Source organism: Bos indicus, chromosome 1, assembly GCF_029378745.1.
Source record: "Bos indicus isolate NIAB-ARS_2022 breed Sahiwal x Tharparkar chromosome 1, NIAB-ARS_B.indTharparkar_mat_pri_1.0, whole genome shotgun sequence".
Lineage (NCBI taxonomy): Eukaryota > Metazoa > Chordata > Mammalia > Artiodactyla > Bovidae > Bos > Bos indicus.
Window position 1 is genome coordinate 58,994,233 of NC_091760.1, and position 24,221 is coordinate 59,018,453.

Here is a 24,221-nt window from a genome sequence, read left to right on the forward strand (position 1 = left end):
GTTGTTGGGAGCTGCCCTGTACATTGTAGGATGTTTAACCACATTCTTCACCTCCATCTATTAGAATTCAGGAATACACTCCCACCTTGTGACAACAGAAAATATCCCCAGACATTGTCAAGTGTCCTCTTGGGGGCAAAATGTTCCCCCTACTCCTACCCCCAACTGAGAATCACTGACTTAAAAATGTGGGCTGCCAGGCACAGGTGAGAATACAGGAACAAAATCCTAGCTTAGTTAGAAAATAGAGATGTTCATGCCAAAGGGCTTTGAAATTAGGAGGAAGAAAGGAACCTTGTGAGCTTCCCAGGTGGCGCTAGAGGTAAAGAACCTGCCTGCTGATGCAAGAGACATGGCTTCCATCCCTGGATCAGGAAGATCCCCTGGAGAAGGCATGGCAATCCACTCCAGTATTTTTGTTTGGAGAATCCCATGGACAGTGGAGTCTGGTGGGCTACAGTTCATAGGGTCACAAAGAGTCAGACACAACTGAAGCGACTGAGCACTCATGCACGAAAGGAACCTTTGTCATGCAGAGAGGCTATGGGGAAAGACGGCACATGACCACTGGTGAGACAAGACTCAGGTGCTGCAAAAAAGAGCAGAGAAGACAATCTCCATCCTAGGAAAGAACCAGTTAGTGACTCTTAATCGTAGGAAGCAGATCACTGAGAAACCAGTCTGGAGCAAGAGACAGAAGCAAGTGAGGGATTTTACCTGTAGACTAATGTGAGAGATTCAGGGGAGGAAATTCTGGAGAAGAGCAAGGATACAGAGAGCAAGGATACAGAAGGGCCAGGATCAGTGTGCCCACAGGGGCTACATGAAGTTTAACTGAGCTCAGAGATACAGGAAGTGCCCTGGGGGCTAGAGCCTAGAAAAAAATGCTAGGAGCAGAGTCTGAAAGAGGGGATCCCACTAGACTTGGCCTGTTGGCTGCCTCAATCAATGTGGAGTTAGACATCGGAGGAACTGGGCCTGATGCTTTCACCTTAGGTGTGCCTGAGGTGGAGGAAATGGAGCCAGGTCCCTACAATTCGCCAAACGGTTGGCATCTCTTAATTACGTAACAATAGGACGGCTGCATTTGGAAAATCTGTTAGCTCCTCTGCATTTGTTTTTCATTGATTTATCCTGCAGTTTGTAAGCTTATTTGAAAAATGTTGACACTGGCTCCAACTGAACTAAAAAAGCAGAAGAATTTCTTTCATACTTCATGGGAATAAGAAGGAGATAAGACCCTGGGGCCCAGATGAAGTGGAAATAGTGTTTATAAAGAGCAGCTTCGGGCGAGAAGGGGCGTGATTACTGTGGTGTGACTGGATGGACCTCGTATTCTCCATTGTCACTTAAGACAGGGGTCTCTCTGGTCATCTGAGGGGCACCAGGCAAGCCTCCGTGCTCTAGAAACATTTCCTTCAGGGACAAAGGAGCCTGGCAGGCTGCAGTACATGGGTCACAGAGAGTCAGACACGCCCGAGCCACTATCATTCTCTCACTCAGGGACTCTGTCAGTGGAGAAACCCTACACTTCACATCACTGTTAAAGAGCCTGCACAGAAATTCAGTTACCACCTCGAAAGAGAGACAGATGAAGCATCACTTGCAGGCCTCTGGGACACATGAGCTGTCATCATGATGCTGTGTGCAGCCTAAGAGGAGGGTACTTTCTCAAGTAGGAGAGCTGGACAAACCTGACAAGTCTGTAGACTGAGGAACCAAATGACCAATCAGATCCTTCCCTGGACGGAGCTATTACTGAATCAGCCTCCCAGCAGAGAGCAGGGTCTGGAAGGGAGAAGACAAGCAGTGTGCTGAGTGCAGAGGAGTCGGGGAGCACAAGCCATCCTCAGAATCTGTGGTAACGGGTCTCAGGCTCTAGTATTGACTTGCTGATAGATTTTTCCAAATTTCCTTGATTTTGCTTGCCTGTTTGTTTCTTCTAGAGGAATTTTACTTTTACACCCTTGAAAAGATGGGTGTCCTTCCTTATTTTCTCCTCAGCTTTTGACATGTTAATACAACACGACACCAGCTGGAATAGGGAGCCAACTGGCATAAAAATGAAACCTCACAGCAGCTCATTGACAATCATTTCTGACTCCTTTTTAGCTTCCAACCTTCTAAGGCTAGAGACAGAAGCGGGCAGGACAGTTATAAATGTGAAATCCCTGAAAGAGTCAAGCCTGCTCAAAATGAAATGAAGTTTTTCCCCTCACATGGAGCAATTAATATAAAAGGCAGGCAGGCAAGCTTATCCTATTCTAAGTTAGCAAAGCAGACAGATGGCAAAGGGCTCACGTGTAAAGAAAAACATACCAGAACAAGTTTCCTCATTAAGATGAGCTCATTCACAACTTTATATGTTTGCTTATTCCCAGCCAGAACATCTCAGTCTGTCCTATAAGCTGGTATATTGTGTTTAATTCTGCTTTCTATATACCATACAGTTAAACAGAAATATGGCTTGCCTTCTGGGAGCATCGATCACATTTGAATTCAGTTTGGGAGGCAGTGCTTTGGTTTTTGCCTTTCTAGACATTAGAAAAGTTAACAGAATATTGTAATCCCGTGTTGGCCAATCTCCTATTTAATTGTGCATATAAAAATGCACAGATTTGAAACAATTGTACTGCAAATGAAAATCTTGATGCTCTTGTCCATGATAGAACTGTTGGTGTTGTGGTTGCTTTGGAGTGCAAGGGACTGGGGACTATACTGAAACCAGGTCCTGCTCAGCTGTGAGGCAGAGTAGAGTGCAGAAACGATCCAAGTCTGAACAAACCTACACAGCTGGCTTTTTCTTTTTAGTGAAGTTGTTGCCTAACAAAACAGTGATTTTGTTTGCACTCTTGCTTTGATTTTAGTTTTCGTTTTTTTTTTTTTTTTTTTTTTTGCCTCTTTTGATCACACACACAAAAACCTTTTGCCTCCCACAGACCACTTTAACCCCCCGCCACAGTGGAACTCAAGCATTATCCTACGCACGCATCTATTTTCCATACCAGAGGGCTTCCTGGGAACAGAAAAGACCTGAAATCCTGCGGTTTATGATTTTAGTATCATTTTCACTATTTGCACATGTAATATTTTTTTAAATTACACTGTAAACAAGGACCTAAGTTAATGATTAAAAGAAGGGAATTTAGGCTTGAAAAGAGGAAAAATGTGAAAGCTACTAAGGGAAATGTGAAGGTTACATCACTTAAGGAAGAGACCAGAATGGTGGTTTCTGTGAGAGTCGCCTGCCCCCCGCCCCGCCCCACACAGAATGACCTTGATAGAAAGAAGACTATACGGAATTACAGGCAAGCAGCAGCATCCCAACTAAAAATCAAATATTGTGCTTAGATACCTTTTTTGAATATATGAGTGGAAATGCAAATACGCCTCAACTCCTTGTCTCTTTTGAAAAATGAGCACTGTAAAAGCAACACACTCACTGCCAGGTATTCAAATGTTAAAGGAAAATCCCTTCCTTTTTTTTTCAATTAAGAAGATAAATTTTAACTGAGATCAGTGCAATGAACCATTATCTATCCACTATGTGAGTGATTCTGGACAAATGACTTGATCTGTCTGTGCCTGCTTTTTGTCATCTTTAAAATGGTGATAGTAATAGCACCCATGTCACAAGGTTATTGAAAAATTAAAAGAATGAATTCTTGGAAAGAACTTAAAGGAGTGTCTGACACACACCAGTGTCACCACTGCTGCCTAACGTTTATCAAAAGCTTACTACTTTGTGTCAGACGCTCTACGTCAGGCAGCAGTAGTGACAGAAGTCATAGCAGCAGCAAGCGCAGCAACAGTATAGAAGCCTGAGGAGCAGCACCAGCAGTGGTGGTAATAGTGGTAATACTACTTGTTACCCTCAGTAGTGGCGGCAGCAAAGCGCTCTGCCCAAACTACAGCCAAATCTGTCCTTGGCCAAGGAGAGTCGGTCAAACTGTACGTGGCATCTTCCCATAATACTCTGACTGTGCTCAAAAGATTTAATCTCTCACTCTTAAGAGTCTGAAAGTAACCTGTTTCTTTGCCTTGAAGTTGGATGAAAAGCACAGATGGTGTTGATACCATGTTACATATTTATGGGTAAGCCCAAGAAAAGCCAAGGAACATCTACTCTCTCTAAATAGTAAGAACTATATCAAGGAGTCTCCAAGCCTAGGAACAATGCCAAAGTCCATTGTGAGAGCCCTGGGAATAGCTTTGCCTGCCAGGAATGTTGCATTAGCCAGAGGCCTTGCTGTCCAACTGAGCTGGCTCTTGGCTAGGCTACCAAAAGGAGGGAGGAAATTGAGTCTCCAAGGCTATTGATTTGTTCCTCATCACTGGCTAAATGTTTTGAACTTAAGATTTAATTATTTTTCTCCATGGAGGAAAGGAATAGGCCCACAAAGAGTGAAAACATGATGAAGCCTACAGATTGGCTCCCCAAACTATGAATGTTTTTACTGTCCACCAGTGGGAATGAAGTTTGAAAGCTGGATGAAAAGAGCTAATTGTGACAAACAAATGAATTGTCTGAGGCTTTTGGTTCTTTTACGTGTGTTGCATACTGTAGCATTAATGTAAAGAATACCGATGATATTTTCAAAGAAGAAATGGAAATATATTTGCAATGAGGATATAGACTATCTTACATGTCTTCACTGAAAATAGATTTTTCTGCAAGAGTACAAGACACTGACTAGTTAACTCACAGACTTCTTCACCCCTAGTGTGATCCAAGCAATCTCACCTCTCAGGAAGAAGACACATGATGGAATTCCCAGCAGCCTGACAACATCCCAGACCCTGACAAAGCTTAGGAGACAGCAGAGAAATATTCTCAGGTGTCTTCACAGATGACGGTGGCTCCCAGAAATATTGTGGCACTAAGTCAGAGTCAGAGAAACTGCCTAGATGCCTGCACCCTTGTTTGTGTTCTCTTTATTCAGCTCCTCCTAATTCTCAGAAGTGGACAAACTCAACGGGAGAGCATCTTTTCCAATAACCAGTGAGAAGCTTAGGAGGCAGCTTTCTCTGGGGCTTTCCAAACCTCACTGGAATAGTTTGAGGAGTACCATCTTAGAAATATTTTTCTCTCACTGCCAACAGCCATTCGGCAACAGACACGCCTATTATATCTCTGAAAAAAAGTGAAAGTGTTCATCGCTCAGTCGTGTCCAACTCTTTGTGACCCCATGGACGGCAGCCTGCCAGGGCCCTCTGTCCATGGGATTTCCCAGGCAAGCATACTGGAATGGGTTGCCATTCCCTTCTCCAAGGGAATCTTCCTGACCCAGGGATCGAACCCAGGTTTCCTGCATTGCAGGTGGATCCTTTACTGTCTGAGCCACCAGGGAAGTCCATTCCATCTCTGTGTTATGCCCCAAATAACCCATATTCCTGTACATAGCTCCTGTAGTCACTATTGTTTGTTCCAAGGAGTGCAGTAATTTCTTTCCTGTCAGGGCTAATCCTGCCTACAGTTAGGGTACTGCTAATGGCTGTGACAAATAAACCTCTGAATTACAGTGCCTTAATCACAGAAGTTTATTTCTGGTGTTTATGTTCAGGGGTGACCTTTCTCACAGTGATTCCAGGACCCACACTCCTTATGATTCTGCAGTACTGTTAGGCAGGAATCAGCAACATTTTTTTTTTTCTGGAAAGTGCCAAATAGTAAATATTTCAGGCTCTGCAGGCCATGGAGTCTCTGTCACAACTGCTTCTCCTTGCCTTGATAGCCAAAAGTAGCCATAGCCAGACTCAAATGAGTGGTTGTGTTCTGATAGAGCTTTATGTACACTTAAAATCTAAAATTTCACCTGTCATAAAATAGTATTGCTCTTCTGATTTTCCTCCAACCATTTAAAAAATTTTAAACCATTTCTAGTTTAAGGGTCATGCAGGAACGGGTGGCGAGCTAGATTTGGCCTGCAGACCATAAAATTGCCCTGCAGACTCCTTATATTAGAGTGAAAAGAAAATCAAACTATTTAAAGTCATGTCCTTTCATTCTAGCAACTAGACACAAGTGTTTGCCTCTTTGTTTTTCTTTTTAACAGGCTCTGGAAATATGTCGGTGTCAAATCCCATTGCTGCCAGTACCCCTGAAGGGAGCAATTACGGGGCAATAGGTATTTTTACAATGAGTCCATTCATGGAAGTGTCTCCTGATTCTCCCAAGAATAGGATACAAGTGACCCTCCAGCCACTAATAACTGTGAAAGTGGGCAAGGTGGTCATCATATAAGATTAATTGACTGGGTGATCTGGAAGTTTCCTTCCAGCTTTTTTTCTGGTTCTATTGATCTGTTTCTTGAGTCTGCTAGCCACATTCAAGCAGAATTTTCTGGGACCATTGCTGTCAACTCCTGTGGGTTTTTTTTCATACCCAGACTGAGTTTAGGGTGTGGAAAATGCGTCAAGAGTCTGATGTCAGGGAGCCCAACATCAGTTGACCCATTGTTTCATTCTCAGGTTTCAGAGGAGTAAGGGCGCTCAGAAGATGAGGCTGTGCAGCAGGTGAACATGACCGAAGCCTAGCAATCCTCCATTTGGGCTAACTTCATAACTGAACCTGCTCACTGCCACCAGTCACTCACACGGCAACCCCCAGGCTGCTTAAGTGGCCTGAAGGGGACAGAATTCTGATCTCTGTCCTGCTAGCATTGGAGGGCACTGAGGCTTCCACACACTTCCATGATGCTTACAGGTCTATGAATGGTGTGCTTTAAGCTGTCAGTATAGCGGGGCTGGGAATCTTGTATTCCTGCCCTGTTCTTCTGTAACTTTGAGAAGCATGTGGGCTCAGCGCCGGAGACTTATTTCTGGCTCTGCAAGAACAGGGTTTTGTTTTTTTTCTTTAACCATCTGAACAGAAGAAATAAAAGTGGAAGGTAGGCTTGGCTCATGTGCTCATTAAGCTGCACAAATTCCCATCTGCTCTCAGAAACATTCACAGGAACACAAGGATTCTTCCTGAAATGTGGTTTTCATTATATAATCACAGATACGGCATGTGGGGGATTTCAGTGTACAGATACCTTATCCATGAGAAATGTATAGCTGCCGGATATGTAGGTGCTTACATATACATGTGGTAGATGCTATACATAAGTACATGCATGTGTATGTTTATATATTTATGTTCATATTTCAAAGTATGAAACATGAAATATAAGCACATTATCTTTGCATCCAAAGAGTTAACACAGAAGATGCCTTTATATTTTGTATTCAGCCCTAGAAATAGGTGATTTAAATGTAAAAATAGGAGAGTCAGAAGTCCATTGAGGAAGAATTGAGAGAGCATGTGTTGTGGGTAAGGAGTTGGTTTTTACCCACACAACGTGTCCAAGAATGAGTCAGCACTGTGTTTTGCAGAGAGAGAGCGAGATGGGTTCCATGGGTTCTTCTCAGCTTGGGAAGGCAGAAGAGTCTCCTCTGTTTCAGATGAGTCAAGCTCCAGTCCTGGCAGGCAAATATCCTCCTCTGATGGTAGACAGCCATGCCAGTCAGACACTGACAGCTCCGTGGAGGAAAGTGACTTTGACACCATGCCAGACATTGAGAGCGATAAGAACATCATCCGCACCAAGGTACCTCTCTCTGCCTGGCCACACCCTCCAGAGGACAGAAAGTTCAGGAGTCAAATACAACTTCAACAATGCCTCAATTGCCTTTATATATATATATGTATTTTTTTTTTTTCTTCAGGGGGAGTCAAATTTCACAGGGGGCTTTTTAGATAAAGCTTAACTAGCTACTAAAAGCAATACTCAGTTAATTAACACTCCTTTCTGGAGGGAAAAAGTGACAGCAGTAAAGAGAACAGAGCACTAAAATGTTCATGGGTCTGAGGTGGCTGATTATGGACAAAGATGAGGAAGGGTTCCAACCAGGTGCAAGAAAAGATTTCACTGAAGGGTGTACTTGGAAAAACGCCCTGGTTCCAGACATAAAATGCTTCAGGAGTAAAAGCTCATTTCTTTCTGATTCATGTGTATCAGACTATGTTGTACCCAGTAAGCGACATGAAGGTGAATGGTATGGTTTCAACTCTGTAATTCAAGAATCACACAGTGGGCATCTCTGAAAACTGGGAAACCAATTCTTGAAATTTAAGAAGTATTCAAGATTCCCATTGGGTTTCTCACATCAGCCACTTTCCCTAAAGCCAAGGGAAATACTAGGATTTTTAAAGGCATCCTAGGAAAAGCAAAATTATGAGAAAAGTCTTGTTTAATCATTTTAATCCCTAATGAGGGATTAAACTGAAATATGTAAAGCTCTTCTTTGTATTTTATGCAAGACATCCAAGTACAGTTTTGCATTCTCTTTTTACTTGGCATCCCAGATGTTCCTTTACCTGTCAGATCTGTCCAGGAAGGACCGAAGAATTGTCAGCAAAAAGTATAAGATTTATTTTTGGTGAGTAGATGATGAGAAGGACTATGGCTCTCTTTAGTAAAATTAAAATTTTCTTTGTAAAAGCCACAGTGAACTTACGTGATTCATATAAGTGAACCAAATCACAGGTTTCAGTGTTTAATGAGACACACATAGAGGTGTTTAAAGGATTTAAGTCACAATGCATAGGAAAAACAAACAAACAAAACCCAATCAAAGGCAACCAGTCCTAAATGAAATAAATACAAAGTATAAATAAGAACAGTAGTGGAATCCCGTGTTTTTAGGGAGACACTAAATCCTCTTCCAGGAAGATACTAAAACTATCTTCCAGGAGGCATGTTAAATAGGAACCATTCCCTCTTCTCTCACCAGGACTTACCCTTGGGAGAGCCAGTGATTTCTGGGATGAGATGCCTAGAGCACCTCCCGGTAGCTAGAAATCACCCTGAGGGAAGATGATATCATCAGCCAATGATAAATAGACCTGCGATAAATGGACCACACAGAGGTGGTGGTCCTTCCAGGACCACCTTCCAGGCAGAAAGTCTGAGGTGCCTGGCCGGGTCCCTCTTTTCCCTCAGAAACCCCTGACAGACAGTTGTGGCAGCTCCTCTCATTCTTTTCTCTGGAAGGATGACCTTTTACTTGGACACGGATGCTAGAGGGAAACAAGAGCCACCCAGTGGGGGTCACGTGGAACTCCACGGCATAGTGGGACCAGTGTTTTGGAACTAAGAGGTAGCTAAGAGAGCCACATCCCCTTCGTGTGATCCATCACCCATTACCTGCTCTCTGATCATTTTTAATCTAATGATATCCTAAAGAGATAGGCCTTTATTGATAATTTCCTTAAACCAGAAGTAGTATTTACACTGTTATGCAAATGATTGTATGAGAGGAAGTTTGGAGAAACAGGAACCATGTAATCAGTGTCTAATCACTTTGGTGAGTTAAGCAGGCAGTTATGGGGTGGAAAGATACTTTAAAAAAATTAAAAAGCAAAAATTCCATTGTTAATTTGGAAATAACCATTTCTGGTTCCTTTTGTCTGCATAGGAACATCATTACCATTGCTGTGTTTTATGCACTGCCTGTGATCCAGCTGGTTATCACCTACCAAACAGTAAGTGCGGCCTCAGACCCCCAAATCCCAGCTTTCACAGAGCAGAGAAAGACCTTTGCTGTAATTTACAGAGAAAGGTATAAAGAGCTCTGTCCAAGAATTAATTTCTCATTCGGATTCCCACAGGATTTCCCCATTGGGTCGTCTTTGAGCTTTAAATCTAGTTCCCCAATGTTTTATCACAGACCTCTTGTATTACTTTGTCTACCAGTCTGAAATTATTACCTTGCACTCATTTAGTCTTGGTGTCTGTCAGCTATGTCTATTGTTTAACCAGTCTAAACTTTTGATCATTGTGGGATGATGGGTAAAGTTCCAGACCAAAACAAAGAAACCTGATGTCTAATTTAGCCGGTGTCCCGTCATTGAGGGTAAATATTTTTTGTAAAAGTAAGAACAGCTTCACTAATAAAATATTAAAAGAAAAGGAAATATAAAATAAATAATAAACAAACAAAGGACTTTCCTAGTGGCACAGTGGATAGGAATCCACCTGCCAATGAAGGAGACATGAGTTTGATCCCTGGTCTGGGAAGATCCCACATGCCACAGAATAACTAAGCCTGTGTGCCACAACCTCTGAGCCTGTGCTCTGAAGCCCATGCTCCACAGCAAGGGAAGCCACCCCAATGAGCAGCCCACACCGCAAATCAGAGTAGCCCCCACTAGCTGTAACTAGAGAAAGCCCCTGTGTAGCAACAAAGGTCCTTTGCAATGAAAAATAAATAAACAGATTTTGTAAAGGCAATCAGAATTAAAAAAAAAAAAAACAATAATTAAAACAGCTTGAGAATCCCCACACATAAATGATCTTGTCTAGGATCTATTATACATGAAAAAGCCCATTTAGAATAGCACCAGGCTAAAGGTGTTTCTAATACAATGGCTCTCAAACTTTGTTGTGTGTTCAAATCATCTGTGAGATTTTTTAAGATACCAGTGTCCAAGCTGTACCCCACAGCAGTTAGATCAGAGTGGAATCAGGCATCAATACTGATGAAACTCTTTGTGATTCCAATATACACCCACATTAGAGTGTCAACAGTTTAATAATATTTCACCAACTCCATACTTAATACATGATGAGGACAAGGACTTTATAAGGTTTGAGCACCATAATTTATACTCTAAATATTCTCTGAATACTTTGGGGCTCTGTTGGAAGATACAGCTGTGGTATAGGAGGGTTCTTAACGATAGTGATAAATATGGAAAACTGACCACATATCTCCTTATGTCCACCTGCCCTGTGGTTATCAATTCAATACAAAGGATGGGACAGCTCTTTACCCTCCCAAGATTCATCTAGAAAATAGGATGTACTGTGACAGTCCTGCTAGGCAGGCCCCAGAGTTAACATCCTTTCAGAATCCTTTTACAATAAGAACAAAGGAAATGTTTTCAGTTGAATTCTGTCTGGCCACCTAATGAGGGACACAGAATATTTGAGTTCAAAGCAAGACGGTAGCATTTAAATGAAATGTGTCTGTACCTGTGTGAAGGCTGGAGGTAATGACTCATGCCCTGCTGAGAAGGAGCACTGGTTACACTGTAGATCTCTGACAGTTGATCACGGCAAGCACTGTCGCCTGCTTTCTGTGATTTCAGGCTCAGGGGATGGAGACAGACAGCGTCTCCTCTTCTCGCTCTTGCTTTTACAGGTTGTCAACGTCACTGGCAACCAGGATATCTGCTTCTACAACTTCCTCTGTGCTCACCCCTTGGGTGTCTTGAGGTAAGCCCAATCCTGTGGTTGCCCATGAGGCAATGAGAGATGCCTTTTTGTGTAATGTAGTATGAAATGTGTATTTAAAAAAAATACTAGAAACAATTGTGGAAAACTACCTCAATCAAAAAGTAAGTATAGTTGCTTAGTCGTGTCTGACTCTTTGGGACCCCATGGACTATAGCCCGCCAGGCTCCTCTGTCCGTGGAATTTCCCAGACAAGAATACTAGAGTGAGCTTGCCATTTTTTTATCCAGGGGATCTTCCCCACCCAGGATTGAACCCGTGTCTTCTGCACTGCAGGCAGATTTGTTACCATCTGAGCCACCAGGGAAGCCCTAATCAAGGGTAAAGGGCAATGAAATCAAGGATTTGAGACTAGGTATTCCTCTCCCACTCCTGTATGAGGGGGGTGGGTCGGGGAGGAGCTCAGGAAACAGCCCTAAGAATAATCTGCTAAGGAGAAGGTGGGATGTGTTTGAAAATATCAGGTCCCTAGCTGTGATGACCCTTGTCTATGGGCATGAGCTGCAAATACGTTCAATCCACTAAACAACCTCATAAGATAGATATGCTTATTATTACCACTGTTTTTTTTAATTTAGTAGTTTTATTGCTATTTTTAAGGAGATTACTTTTAATTATTATTATCATTTAAAAAAATTATTTTCTTGGCTGCACTGCACAGCATTGGGATCTTAGCTCCCTGGCCAGGGATCAAACCCATGCCCCCTGCACTGGCAGTGTGGAGCCTTAACCACTGGATCACAAGAGAAGTCTCATTACTCCCATTTTTAGATAAAGATATTAAGGCTTAGTTAGAAAGGCAAGGACTTGCAGAAGCTCCCTCAACTGTGAGTGATTTGGGCCTCATAGCTGGACCTGCTGCTCCTAAGGTTGTGCTCCATCCTCCAGCACATGGTGAAGTGGAAAGAGGGATTTTCCTGGCAATTGGGAGCCTGGCTTTTTCATCCAGAATGAACTAGACTCAGTTTTCTGAAAGAAATCTGCTGACTGTGACCAGTTGACATTTATCCTGAAATTCACAGTTACGGAGCTGAATATGGATGTATAACATGGGTCCATGTATTTGAATTCACTCTCGCAACTAGCTGAATGGCCCAGCTGCCCATCTGCAGAATAGCTCTCTTTCCTAGGATTCATACTCTGCCAGTGCCCACCGGGACAGGAGAGGATCATTGGGTGTTAGGGAGGCTGAACAGGCATCCCTGGGAGGAAATAGACACATTATCACAGGCTAAGCAAAGCATCCTAATACGGAGGTAGGACAAAGATGCTCTCTGATGATTTTCAGTCCTGAAGTCTCATGGAAAGGTTATTGGTGGAAAACAGTGCTGATTTCCCTCGCCCCTCCATGCCTTCGTTCAGCCTCTGAAGCTCTCGGATGCCTTGACTCCCTCGCTATCTCTATCTCCTTAGTGCCTTCAACAACATTCTCAGTAACCTGGGCCACGTGCTCCTGGGCTGCCTCTTCCTGCTGATAGTCTTGCACCGGGACATTCTCCATCGAAGAGCTCTGGAAGCCAAGGACATCTTTGCCATGGTGAGTACAGGGCAGGTAGGGAGGTGGGAGCTAGGAAGGGTTATGGTTCCAAACAGGATCTGCAAGTAGGAGGGACATCTGGTGTGATGATGGATCACGTGTAAGGGACCACACAGGGCCAGAGCGCGGGTGCCGGGTTCTGCGGCAAAGTCACTAATGAGGATCTTCCCACTGACCACGCTTCCTGCTTTTTCAGGAATACGGGATTCCCAAACACTTCGGTCTCTTCTATGCCATGGGCATTGCACTGATGATGGAAGGGGTGCTCAGTGCTTGTTACCACGTCTGCCCCAATTACTCCAACTTCCAGTTCGGTAATCACAATTTACATCAGCTACACAGATCTGAGGTACAGGAGTCTTATCCTGGGACTCTCTCAAAAATGCCAAAGTCGAGCTTGCAAGAATTAAATTACATTTACATGTGCTGAAGTGATCAGAGGGTGCCTCGCCACAGGGCGTGATTTTCCCACGTTGTATCATTTCTTCCTCCCTGACCACATTTTATCGACTAGAAAGCACTGAACACTGAGTATCAATCTCATGGCTAGGTCTGCAGGTAGGCAGTGTGGTAGGTGTCAGGCAGCAGGGCAGGTAGATTTGCCAACAGGGCATCTAGAAATCTCCCTCAATGTAGCTTGGCTTAACTTAGCAGTTTGCTTGCTTTGGGTTGAAAGTAATTTAAAAAATCCAATTCAAATCGGATTAAATAACAAGTATATTTATCAGCACAAGTCCAGAGGTGGCCCTGCTTCCCCTTCTCTGTGACCACCCACCTTGGCTGCACCCAGACTGCATGTTAGTCTTCTCCTCAGGCTGTATTTCCTCCTGGTGGCAAAAATAGCTACATTGGGTCATTACTTCCTATCTCCATACCATGATGTCTTGGAGGAGGCAGCAAGCTGGCTTCCAGGAAGCCATCATTTGAAATCAAGGAGAGTTCTTTTCCCCACACTCCCCAGATGACAGCCCCTCACTCCTCAATAGCTCACACAGCCCTGAGTCCACTTCAGATTCTTTCTGTGTGTGGGTTAGTTTGGGCCAGGGTTGCTACACCAATCCCCGTGCCAAAGGAGGGGAAGTTACCTTTAGACAAGGGAGACGCTTCCCTGAAACCAGAAGTGCTGTGAGCTTTCCTAAACAAACAGGCTGTGAGGTGTGCATTTCTGAGCAGAAGTGGAGCTGAGATATTTGAGTTGGCATCTTCATGCTATTAGGATGGAGCAGGAATAGCTGATGCTGGAAGAAGGCAGTTAACAATATCCTCCACACTTGAGGATGTGAATTTTGCAAACAGTTATTTTGTGTTTGTGCTCTAGCCTCCAGCTGTTAACACCACAGATACTCTGTTATATTTTAACTTTTTAAAAATAGAAGACATTTTTAATAGAGGAAATCTATAGAGAACAATACCATTCACCACTCAGAAGGAAAAAAATGCCAACACTTTAAAATATTTGCCTTAATCTACTTTGTTAAAGAAATACAACATGTGTAAAGTTGAGGTCCTATTTCAAACTGCTTTCCAAACTTGTCCACTCTCTCCTTCCTCAGAAGCAACAACTATGATCAATTTTATATTATCCTTCTAGTTCGTTTTTATAATTTTTCTTCATTTGAATAGTTCTTCATTTTAATTTGAATAACAAATTAATACTAATTTATCACACTGTGTTCTACATCCTTTTTTCATTCAACAAAATTTTCAAGAATTATTGGTAATGAATCAAGGATATCCAGTTCATTCATTTTTGAAAACTGTCACTATGTAATAAAAATATACTACATTTATCAATTTCTCTGTTGTACAGCACTTCAAGGTTGCCAATATTTTGCTCAGTTCACTTCAGTTCAGTTCAGTCGCCCAGTTGTGTCTGACTCTTTGGGACCCCATGGACTGCAGCATGCCAGGCCTCCCTGTCCATCACCAACTCCCAGAGTTTACTCAAACTCATGCCCATTGAGTTGGTAATGCCATCCAACCATCTCATCCTCTGTCGGGCCTTCTCCTCCCACCTTCAATCTTTCCCAGCATCAGGGTCTTTTCAAATGAGTCAGCTCTTCGCACCAGGTGGCCAAAGTATAGGAGTTTTAGCTTCAACATCAGTCCTTCCAATGAACACTCAGGATTGATTTCCTTTAGTATGGACTGGTTGGATCTTCTTGCAGTCCAAGAGATTCTCAAGAGTCTTCTCCAGCGCCACAGTTCAAAAGCATCAATTCTTTGGTGCTCAGCCTTCTTTATAGTCCAACTCTCACATCCATACATGACTACTGGAAAAACCATAGCCTTGACTAGGCAGACCTTTGTTGGCAAAGTAATGTCTCTGCTTTTGAATATGCTGTCTAGGTTGGTCATAACTTTTTTTCCAAGGAGCAAGCGTCTTTTAATTTCATGGCTGCAGTCACCATCTGCAGTGATTTTGGAGCCCAAGAAAATAAAGTCAGCCACTGTTTCCACTGTTTCTCCATCTTTTTGCCATGAAGTGATGGGACCAGATGCCATGATCTTTGTTTTCTGAATGTTGAGCTTTAAGCCAACTTTTTCACTCTCCTCTTTAAATTTCATCAAGAGGCTCTTTAGTTCTTCTTCACTTTCTATCATAAGGGTGCTGTCATCTGCATATCTGAAGTTATTGATATTTCTCCTGGCAATCTTGATTCCAACTTGTGCTTCATCCAGCCCAGCGTTTCTCATGATGTACTCTGCATATAAGTTAAAGAAGCAGGGTGACAATAGACAGCCTTGACGTACTCCTTTTCCTATTTGGAACCAGTCTGTTGGTCCATGTCCAGTTCTAACTGTTGCTTCCTGACCTGCATACAGATTTCTCAAGAGGCAGGTCAGGTACAGACAATTTTGCAATGAATATCTTCATATATATGTCTTTGTGAACATGTGAGAAAGGTTCCCTGGAACACCTAGAATTAGAATTTGGGGATCACCTGCTTTATGTATCTTCCATTTTACCAAAAAAAGCACCAAGTTTCTCCTCAGAGTATCAGTTTGCACTCCCACTAGCTGAGTGAGAGTTCCCACTTTCCCCTTATCACTAATTTGTGTTATTGTTAGATACTTACAGTTTGCCACATTTTTTAGTAACATGAGACATTACATTGTTGTTTTAATTTGCAGTTCCCTAACCCTCCTGGGGCTTCCCTGGTGGCTCAGATGGTAAAGATTCCGCCTGCAATGCAGGAGACCTGGGTTTGATCCCTGGGTGGGGAAGATCCGCTAGAAAAGGAAATGGCAACCACTCCAATATTCTTGCCTGGGAAATCCATAGACAGAGGAGCCTGGTAGGCTACAGTCTATGGGGTCACAAAAAAGCTGGACGTGACTTAGCAACTAAACAACCACAACCCTCATACAGCTAAGCCATGTGTAATTTCTAGGTGTCTCCTGTCCCTAGGCTAGAAAGCTGTGTACATGGGCAGTAATCAATGTGGTTATGTTTCAGGACACTGAGAAGGACCTCCTGCATCCATCTGGGACTTTCTTTATTGTCACACTATCCTGTCACTGTTAAAGGTTCTTTTATTGTTGCACAGGGGCGTTTATACACATTCACCCCTGCGAGTCAGTTATTCATCATATCATCTGGTACTTTTCTTCTGTGAGCTAGGAGCCCCCCTCTTGGAGGGGGTGAGAAGTGGAGTGTGTAGGGCTTGCCTCGAATGTGTCTCGGGAGGCTAGTACACTGGAGGTCAGCACACGGGCTGAGGGCAGCAAATACTCCAAGGCCGGGAGGGCAGGGTTCTCTGAAGATCAGTCTGCCGCCTACTGGATCCTGACTGTCTCGGCTCCTCCGCAGACACCTCCTTCATGTACATGATCGCCGGCCTCTGCATGCTGAAGCTCTACCAGACCCGCCACCCGGACATCAACGCCAGCGCCTACGCCGCCTACGCCTCCTTTGCCCTGGTCATCACACTCACCGTCCTTGGAGTGGTGTGTCCCTCCCCACGGCCAGCAGCCCTCTTGGGAGGCTTTTTAACGTTTGGTGTTTTTTTTTGGACCTCAGGTGTACAGGTTTAATTAACCATAATCCTTGTCCCATGACACACTCTCATCATTGGCCCATTCATGGCATTTTAGTTATTTAGCTAGAATTTTTGATAATGTAACAGATCCCTGTATAACTGACCCTGGACAGTGTTAATATACAGCTGGGACCAGACTCAGGTAAAACTGGAATAGACACACATAGGCCCTAATGGGACAGAGACTGGCCTGAAGGAACAGAAGCCACTTCCCCAACACGTGTGGACAAGTGTCAGTTGCCTTCTGTTCTTTGGAGAGCATCAGCCTCCAACTGTAGGCCGCCTGCCTCTTCGACTGCTGTTCAGCTGCCTTACCCACTGCTGCCCTTTTCCATTTCTTTCTTTTTCACGCAGCCAGGTAGCCATTCTTCCTCCTTCTCTGACTGTAGTAAGATCCCTGAGAGCTCAGAGGACGGGGAAATCCAAAACAGACACATGGCTCGGTTTTTGACAACGTATGCATGCACAAGAGAAGGAACAACTTTAGTGAGTTCTTTGGGGAAAAGAATAGATGATGGTAACTTCCATCTTTACTTCCAGGTGTTTGGGAAGAATGACGTGTGGTTCTGGGTCATCTTCTCTGCAATCCATATTCTGGCTTCTCTGGCCCTCAGCACCCAGATCTACTACATGGGTCGTTTCAAGATAGGTGAGTCACCTGTTCCCCTATACTAAACATGCCATTTAATGCCCCCCCAAGAAATAATTGTCCTGCTTATCCTAAATGGGAGTGTTACTGGTCACCATGAGCACGTGCTCTGAATTGTGTTTATTAGCATATATTTTCTCTAAGAGCTTCCTCTCCTGTATAAAATTTCAGCAACTTATTATCACTAGTTCTGTTTTCAACTGAGAAACTAAGCTAGCTCAGAGCTGAGGCATCCTTCTAACTCCCAAGTCTCAAAAGCTTTACAATTCACCAGGCTTTGAAAGTGCGTTTGCAGAACAGTATGATTGTCACACCACTAATTCCACCGAAAAGAGTATTTCTCAGTCTGTAGTATTTAAAAAGAATATTTCTCTAACCATGCTAAGTGGCTATCAAGAACTTATATATGCTTTTCAAATTCTGGGATTGGAACTCTCAGAGATCAACTTGCCAATCTCAGAGGCAGGATACCTGCCTAACGTTCTCTAACATTGTGAATAGATCATGTTAGAACGCCTAGTGCCCTGTGGAAATCAGCTTCTGAGCTCCTGTTGGTCATTCAGCATACATGGAAACAAGTCATATTAGAGCATCTAAATTTCACCCATCATTTTAAGGTCTGGGAAGTCAGACCCAAAGATTCATTTGTATATTTCAAGAAAAACCAACATATATAAACATAGAGCCTCATCCCTAATATTTCCAGAGCCAAGGCAAGACTGTAAATAAAAGCCTATACACCATACATATGAAAATGTTTATGTTATAAAGAAAACTAAAAACACTGTTATATACGGGGAAGAAAGAAAGCAGACCAACAACTGATAAATGCACCTTTATTACAATCTAAAAGGTACAAGCTCAAATTTAAAATTCTCAGGTGCATGGGAGAATACCCTAGAACACAGAACAGAACACAGCTGTACAGGAGAGCTGGTCTCCAGCCCCTGCCACTCTTTTCTTCCCACTGCTGGCTCTGTCCGGCATCTTAAGGGGTCTCACAGGTGTGCATATGGACACACTTGTCCAACATCCAATTGGCCATTCCTTGCCTGTAGAAGTGCATACTGCCCTCAGGAAAATAAACCAGGGGAAAAGTTTATGCAGGTTCTGAGAGCAAACTCAAGGCCATTAGGGCAGGGAATTCTTGGGTCCAGGAATTCAGAATGTGGCCTGGGAGGAGCAATCCCCTTGCTCTGCAGACTCCTCACTCACTGGGGAATGAGGGCCTTTCAAATATGGCACCCCTGTTGCCCACATCTAAGAGCAATTCTATATAACAATTGGCTTTAAAACTGTTGTGTACTTAGTCGCTCAGTCGTGTCTGACTCTTTGCGACCCCATGGACTGTAGCCTGCCAGGCTTCTCTGTCCATGGGGATTCTCCAGGCAAGAATACTGGAGTGAATTGCCATGCCCTCCTCCAGGGGATCTTCCCAACCCAGGGATCGAACCCAGTCTCCCGCATTGCAGGCAGATTCTTTACCATCTGGGTAAAGAATTCTTTACCATCTGAGCCACCAGAGAAGCCCAGCTTTAAGATTAGACAACAAAATAAAACAATCAATCATTTTAGCAATTTAATTTTCCCTTTTGGCATGCTCAGTAGATTAACACTTGGTGTTAACATAGCCAGGGTGCCTCCAACTCCTCCAGTGGAAGTGTCATGAGCTAGTTGTGTAGGACATCTGGTCCAGCTGTCTGTTCATGTCCCATCCTCCATACTCAGAAGTGGATGAAACTGTACAAACTAAACTCTCAAAAGGAAAATAATTTAAGCACTATTTTTCTGGGTTTTCCAAGTCAGAAAAATAAAACTGAATATAGATACATGTAATGGTCATGACCATTAATAGATAGAGGGGCTTTTAATATATTTATATCACCTTTGCCCCATACCTTTCTAAAAAGGAGGAATTTAATGTAGTCTATTATAACCATAAAATAGTTTGTTAGGGTCCCAACAGGAAAAAGATGTCATGCCCAAAGACAAATGATTTATTCACAAAGGGATTCTCCATAGGATAGGAGTGGGGTAGAGAAGAATGAAAGTAACCTGGGGTTAGGAGCAGAGAAGCTTACTATCCACAAGCCCAAAAAGACATGGAGGAAGTGGTTACCAAGATGTGGAAGGAGGGCATCATGGAGAGCAAGTCAGCAGGAAAGGATCAATGTCCTTTGGTTGACAGGCAGCCTCACAGGGCGGGCACCAGGCAGATGGTACTCTGAGCTGACTGTCCTTTCTCTATCCCTGAAGTCTCCTGCTGGGGCTTCTCACTGTCCAAACCCAACAGAATTAAGGGGACCCACTGCATGGTCCCTATGGTCAGCCTCCCCAGGCATGGTAGGGACAGAGACATGGTAGGTGGGTCTGGAGAAGCAAAGGGAAGATAGTCCTCACATAGCTTATCTGAAGATTTTAAATTCCTGTACCTAGGGAGTCTTCCCCCAAGTGGTTACAGATTTACCAGAGTCAAAAGGAAAATTCGGTACTTCATTTGACAACTGCATCTACATTTAGTCCAGAGGCAGGAAGTTGGGTTAGTGGAGAGTGGTCAGACAACTGCCTTTGCTTTCTCAAATCACAGACTCCTTTCCCTGTGGCCCTCAAGCCTCACCTGAAAATAAATGTGGACACAGGAACAGTGGCAGCAAGGAGGCAGAGCATTGCATAGTGTTGTTAGTCACTCAATCATGTCTGACTTTTTGCAACCCCATGGACTATAGCCCACCAGGCTCCCCTGTCCATTAGATTTCCCAGGCAAGAATACTGGAGTGGACTGCCATTCCTTTCTCCCAGAGATCTTCCTGACCCAGGGATCAAAACCGGGTGTCCTGCATTGCAGGCAGATTCTTTACCATCTGAGCCACCAGGGAAACCCAGACAGAAAACAACAGAGCTACTTGCCCAAATCACCGTTGTGTCCCTTGCCTCCCCAAAAGGACCACAGAGAGAGGAAGGGTTATAAGCTGCAGTTCAGTTCAGTTCAGTCTGCACAAAAGGACACAGGGAGAGAAAAGTCTGACTCATGCTCTGAACGTGTGAGACAGGCAGCAGCAGTCTGTGTTCTTTATGAGAAAACATTTCTTTTGTAATCAGAAAACTAAAGTCATCCATTTCTAGAGGAAAATAAAACAATCAGTAGTTTACCTGTTTGGCTTCCTTCTTACAAATCTTTTTTTGTTTTTCTCATTTCTCTGCTTCCCACTGATTCAGATGTGTCTGACACAGGTAATGTTCAGCTGTCCTTCCCGGGGTTTTCTAGCTTGTTTTCTTAACAAAACAACCTGCCTGGCTGACCTGCCAAGTCTGCTTTCTAAACATGCCTTCCAAATTGGGCAGGATTTGGTAGGAAGAGGGTGCAGAGAGAGACTCAGAGACAGGTATGCACCCCAACCAGCCCACCTCCTCTGGGCTAGTGCATGCACATCCCCCTACCCTACCACCATGCCCCCAGACTGTATCTAGTCCAGCTGCTTCAGCCGAACCCAGGGTTGGCCTTGAAGAGTAGCAGCAGTCACAACAGACCTGGGGTCCACCTTCACTGAAATGTTCACTTCAGGCAGACTCCAGCCTTGCCTGTGACATCTACATGCAGATGGCTCACAGGACGGCCCCACCTGGGGCTCTGGTCCTGTTTATATAACAATTGTGACATGCACACTCACTGTGTTTCATACCATCCTTTTGAAGGATTGCATTAAATAAAAAAAAGCTCCCCCCCCTCTCTCTCCCATCTATGTTCCTTTGACTATTGTTTCAATCCACATTCAGCCTTTCTGGACATGCTCAATAGTCCCCAGTATCCCCTGGTTTAATTTTTACTGACTTTTAACCACACTGAGAAATACAAATTTGAATTTTCATAAGCTACGATTTCCCATGGTCTAGAGAGAGCAGATGTTTTAAGGTGACTTTTGAGAGGCCCCATCACATCTCTGCTGTAAAGAAAACAGCACTAGAGTAAACCATCAACAGAGGGAAACTTAGCCACAGGAGACCGTAGGCGGGTTGGCCAGCTGCCCGAGTGATCTGTGAGTGCTTGTCCCGTGTCCATCTTGCTTGCCTTTCTGTGGGATGTCGCACGGATGAGGCACACCTGTCATGAAATCCCTGGTGGCTGTGGGGGTGGTGGTGCATTTCTTAAAGCAAGTATTTATTACTGACCTATTAGGTGCAAAGCATGGCTTTTATGAGGTGAGGACATCTTCATCCTGGCCACAAAAGCTCTGGCCACAGTGGAGTGTTCTGTATTACCAGTGACTAAGCCTTCTCACCATGCGATTGTGTCATCAGCAGATTGGGGAATTTTCCGGCGGGCCGCTGTGGTGTTCTACACGGACTGCATCCAGCAGCGCAGCCGGCCTCTGTATATGGTACGTGCGTGTCCCTGTGTCCCTTGGCCCTCTCCCAGACAACAGGGCGGCGGGCAGTCACTCAAGGCTCCCCAGACCAAGGGGGCCAGATGGCCTAGGGTGGCTGAGGTCCAGTTAGTGAGGGAAGAGGCATCTTGCTTCCTTTTCTTCTCACTCTTAAAAGACAAGATGGAATGGTACCCTTTTTACATAAAAATTGCTAATCTATAAAGAAAAAAAATATATAAAACTGTCAAACAGTGATGATTGCTAAGGAGGGAGGGTCAAGACAGAGTGTCCCTATAAAAGCATCATCCAAAGAAGTATGATTGTTTCATTTGTGAATAGAAGGCAGTATTAATGATGGCACCTGGACCGTCCCAGGCCATCTGGGTCATACGGTCATTCCAATCACTTTCATCAGGAACTTATACTTTTTAGAGTTTCCATTTGTTTGCTTTTTGTGTACTGTTTGATTCTGACAGTGAGTAGGAATGCTTTTTTCAAATTTATAGTTATTGGTTCTGGGTAAAAATACACTGTTAAATATTCTGCCTTATAGTTTTCAATACATTACATGCTACTACAGTGAGCAGAGGGATCAGGGTGCTGGTCTCAGCTGCCTTGGCTCGCTGGCCAGGGACCCCAGAGAACTTGCATCCCTCCTCTGAGCCACTGTCCCAGCCTTTACCCAGGCCTGTGGTCAGAACCCGTGATCCCCTTTGGGCCTGGCACATAGGTGTTCACTGAATTCCTGCTGATAGTTTATAATCAGAAGGATTTTTATATAAAGAATATATAAAATTATAAACTCAAGTGTATTACTATGAATTTTTTAAAATGATGTATCATGAACTTGTGATTATCACATCATCTGGATCCATATTCTGAAGTACTATGATCTTCTCAGACACTAGTATATATATATCGCTCAGACAATCAGAGAAAGTATTTGGTGCAAAGTATTTGCACCAAAAAATTCTTCTTCACTCAAAAGTTCATGATACATCATTTAAAAAAATTTATAGTAATACACTTGAGTTTATAATATACATAGTGAAGTGAAAGTCTCTCAGTCATGTCCGACTCTTTGCAACCCCATGGACTATACAGTCCATGGAATTCTCCAGGCCAGAATACTAGAGTGGGTAGCCTTTCCCTTCTCCAGGGAATCTTCCCAACCAGGGATCAAACCCAGGTCTCCCACATAGCTGGCAGATTCTTTACCAGCTGAGCCACAAAGGAAGCCCAAGAAAACTGGAGTGGATAGTCTGTTCCTTCTCCAACGGATCTTCCCAACCCAGGAATTGAACTGGGGTCTCCTGCATTGCAGGCGGATTCTTTACCTACTGGGCTATGAGGGCAGCCCTATAATATACACAAGATTGGAACAAAAACCAAACGGGGCAAAGTGTGAATGATAACAACAATCATGAATTATGAGCTCTTGATCAATTTTAGGTGCTAACAGCTTCTCACAGTGATGTCAATTGTATCACTCTCTAAAATGTATTTCTACGTCTCCGGTCAATAACATATTCAAAATGTGTGTCTAGAAACCAGGAGACTGGGAGCTTCGGGACCTCCTTGGAGCCAGAGTAATAAAACAAATCCCAGTTGTGTCTCAAGAGCTGCCTTAGGTCCCACTAGTCACCACAACCCAGGGAAAGAATCGCAGGTGCCCAGCTCCTTTAAAAAGAGGAAGGAAACAGCAAGACTTCTGCTTTACTTACCAGGCCTTCATTTACAGGGAGGAGGTCATGTCTGCTTGCAGTCAGAGACTTTGCCATTTAGTGCTTCAGAGGATTAGTGTTCATTCATAGGCACAGCTCTCCTATATCGATAGAAAAACTGTTTTCACTAAAGCAGTTTTCTCATAATTGATGTATGGTAAGAAGTAGTGCACGCAGCCTTTCACTCACTGGTTTCTCTCCTCCTTTCCAGGACAGGATGGTATTACTCATCGTGGGGAACCTGGTTAACTGGTCCTTGTAAGTAGTCTTAGGAAAACATGTCTTTCTCTTTACTAACTTCTCTGTAACACTGTGGCTTAGCTTTCCTTGGCTGTCATTTTTACAAAGAAATCTGAAATTAAGGAGAGTGTGGGACTGTGCTTGTTCTAGAGACTTGAAAGAAAGCTATTTGTCGTCCTGCAAAAAATGCACTTGTGTACTAGCAGTGGCCTACCTTAAAGCAATGAGTCCCACATGTCGACGCCTGGAACTCATTTGTTCAACAAGACAAACATCAAATTTGCTATATTTATGTGGATAAATTAGATTAGCTATATATGCATATACATACATACACACATATTTATAAAGAGAGAGATTAACTATGCCAGCAGTCAAAAAT

General features: G+C 43.6%; 2 protein-coding genes across 14 annotated transcripts in view; one reads left to right on the forward strand and one right to left on the reverse strand.

The window, feature by feature from the left end:
• Positions 1–24,221, forward strand: part of SIDT1 (SID1 transmembrane family member 1) — a 115,184-nt gene that overhangs the window by 73,416 nt on the left and 17,547 nt on the right. For 4 of the 13 annotated variants that reach the window (XR_011566317.1, XM_070788194.1, XM_070788179.1 and 1 more), the window contains 11 exons: positions 6,057–6,128; positions 7,447–7,592; positions 8,351–8,424; positions 9,463–9,529; positions 11,191–11,264; positions 12,696–12,819; positions 13,016–13,133; positions 16,634–16,770; positions 17,403–17,511; positions 21,808–21,887; positions 23,811–23,857. Coding sequence is in view for 12 of the 13 variants with exons in the window: in XM_070788194.1 (XP_070644295.1) it covers positions 6,057–6,128; positions 7,447–7,592; positions 8,351–8,424; positions 9,463–9,529; positions 11,191–11,264; positions 12,696–12,819; positions 13,016–13,133; positions 16,634–16,770; positions 17,403–17,511; positions 21,808–21,887; positions 23,811–23,857 (1,048 nt within the window). In the remaining variant the exon portion in view is untranslated. The other 9 variants (XM_070788201.1, XM_019982772.2, XM_070788241.1 and 6 more) reach the window with 8 other exon arrangements.
• The window catches only part of USF3 (upstream transcription factor family member 3), a 104,240-nt gene that overhangs the window by 6,394 nt on the left and 73,625 nt on the right, over positions 1–24,221 (reverse strand). Inside the window, exon 7 of the mRNA XM_070788172.1 lies at positions 23,600–23,700. Within this exon, the coding sequence (XP_070644273.1) occupies positions 23,684–23,700 (17 nt within the window). The 3' untranslated portion in view covers positions 23,600–23,683. The remainder of the gene's footprint in view (positions 1–23,599; positions 23,701–24,221) is intronic.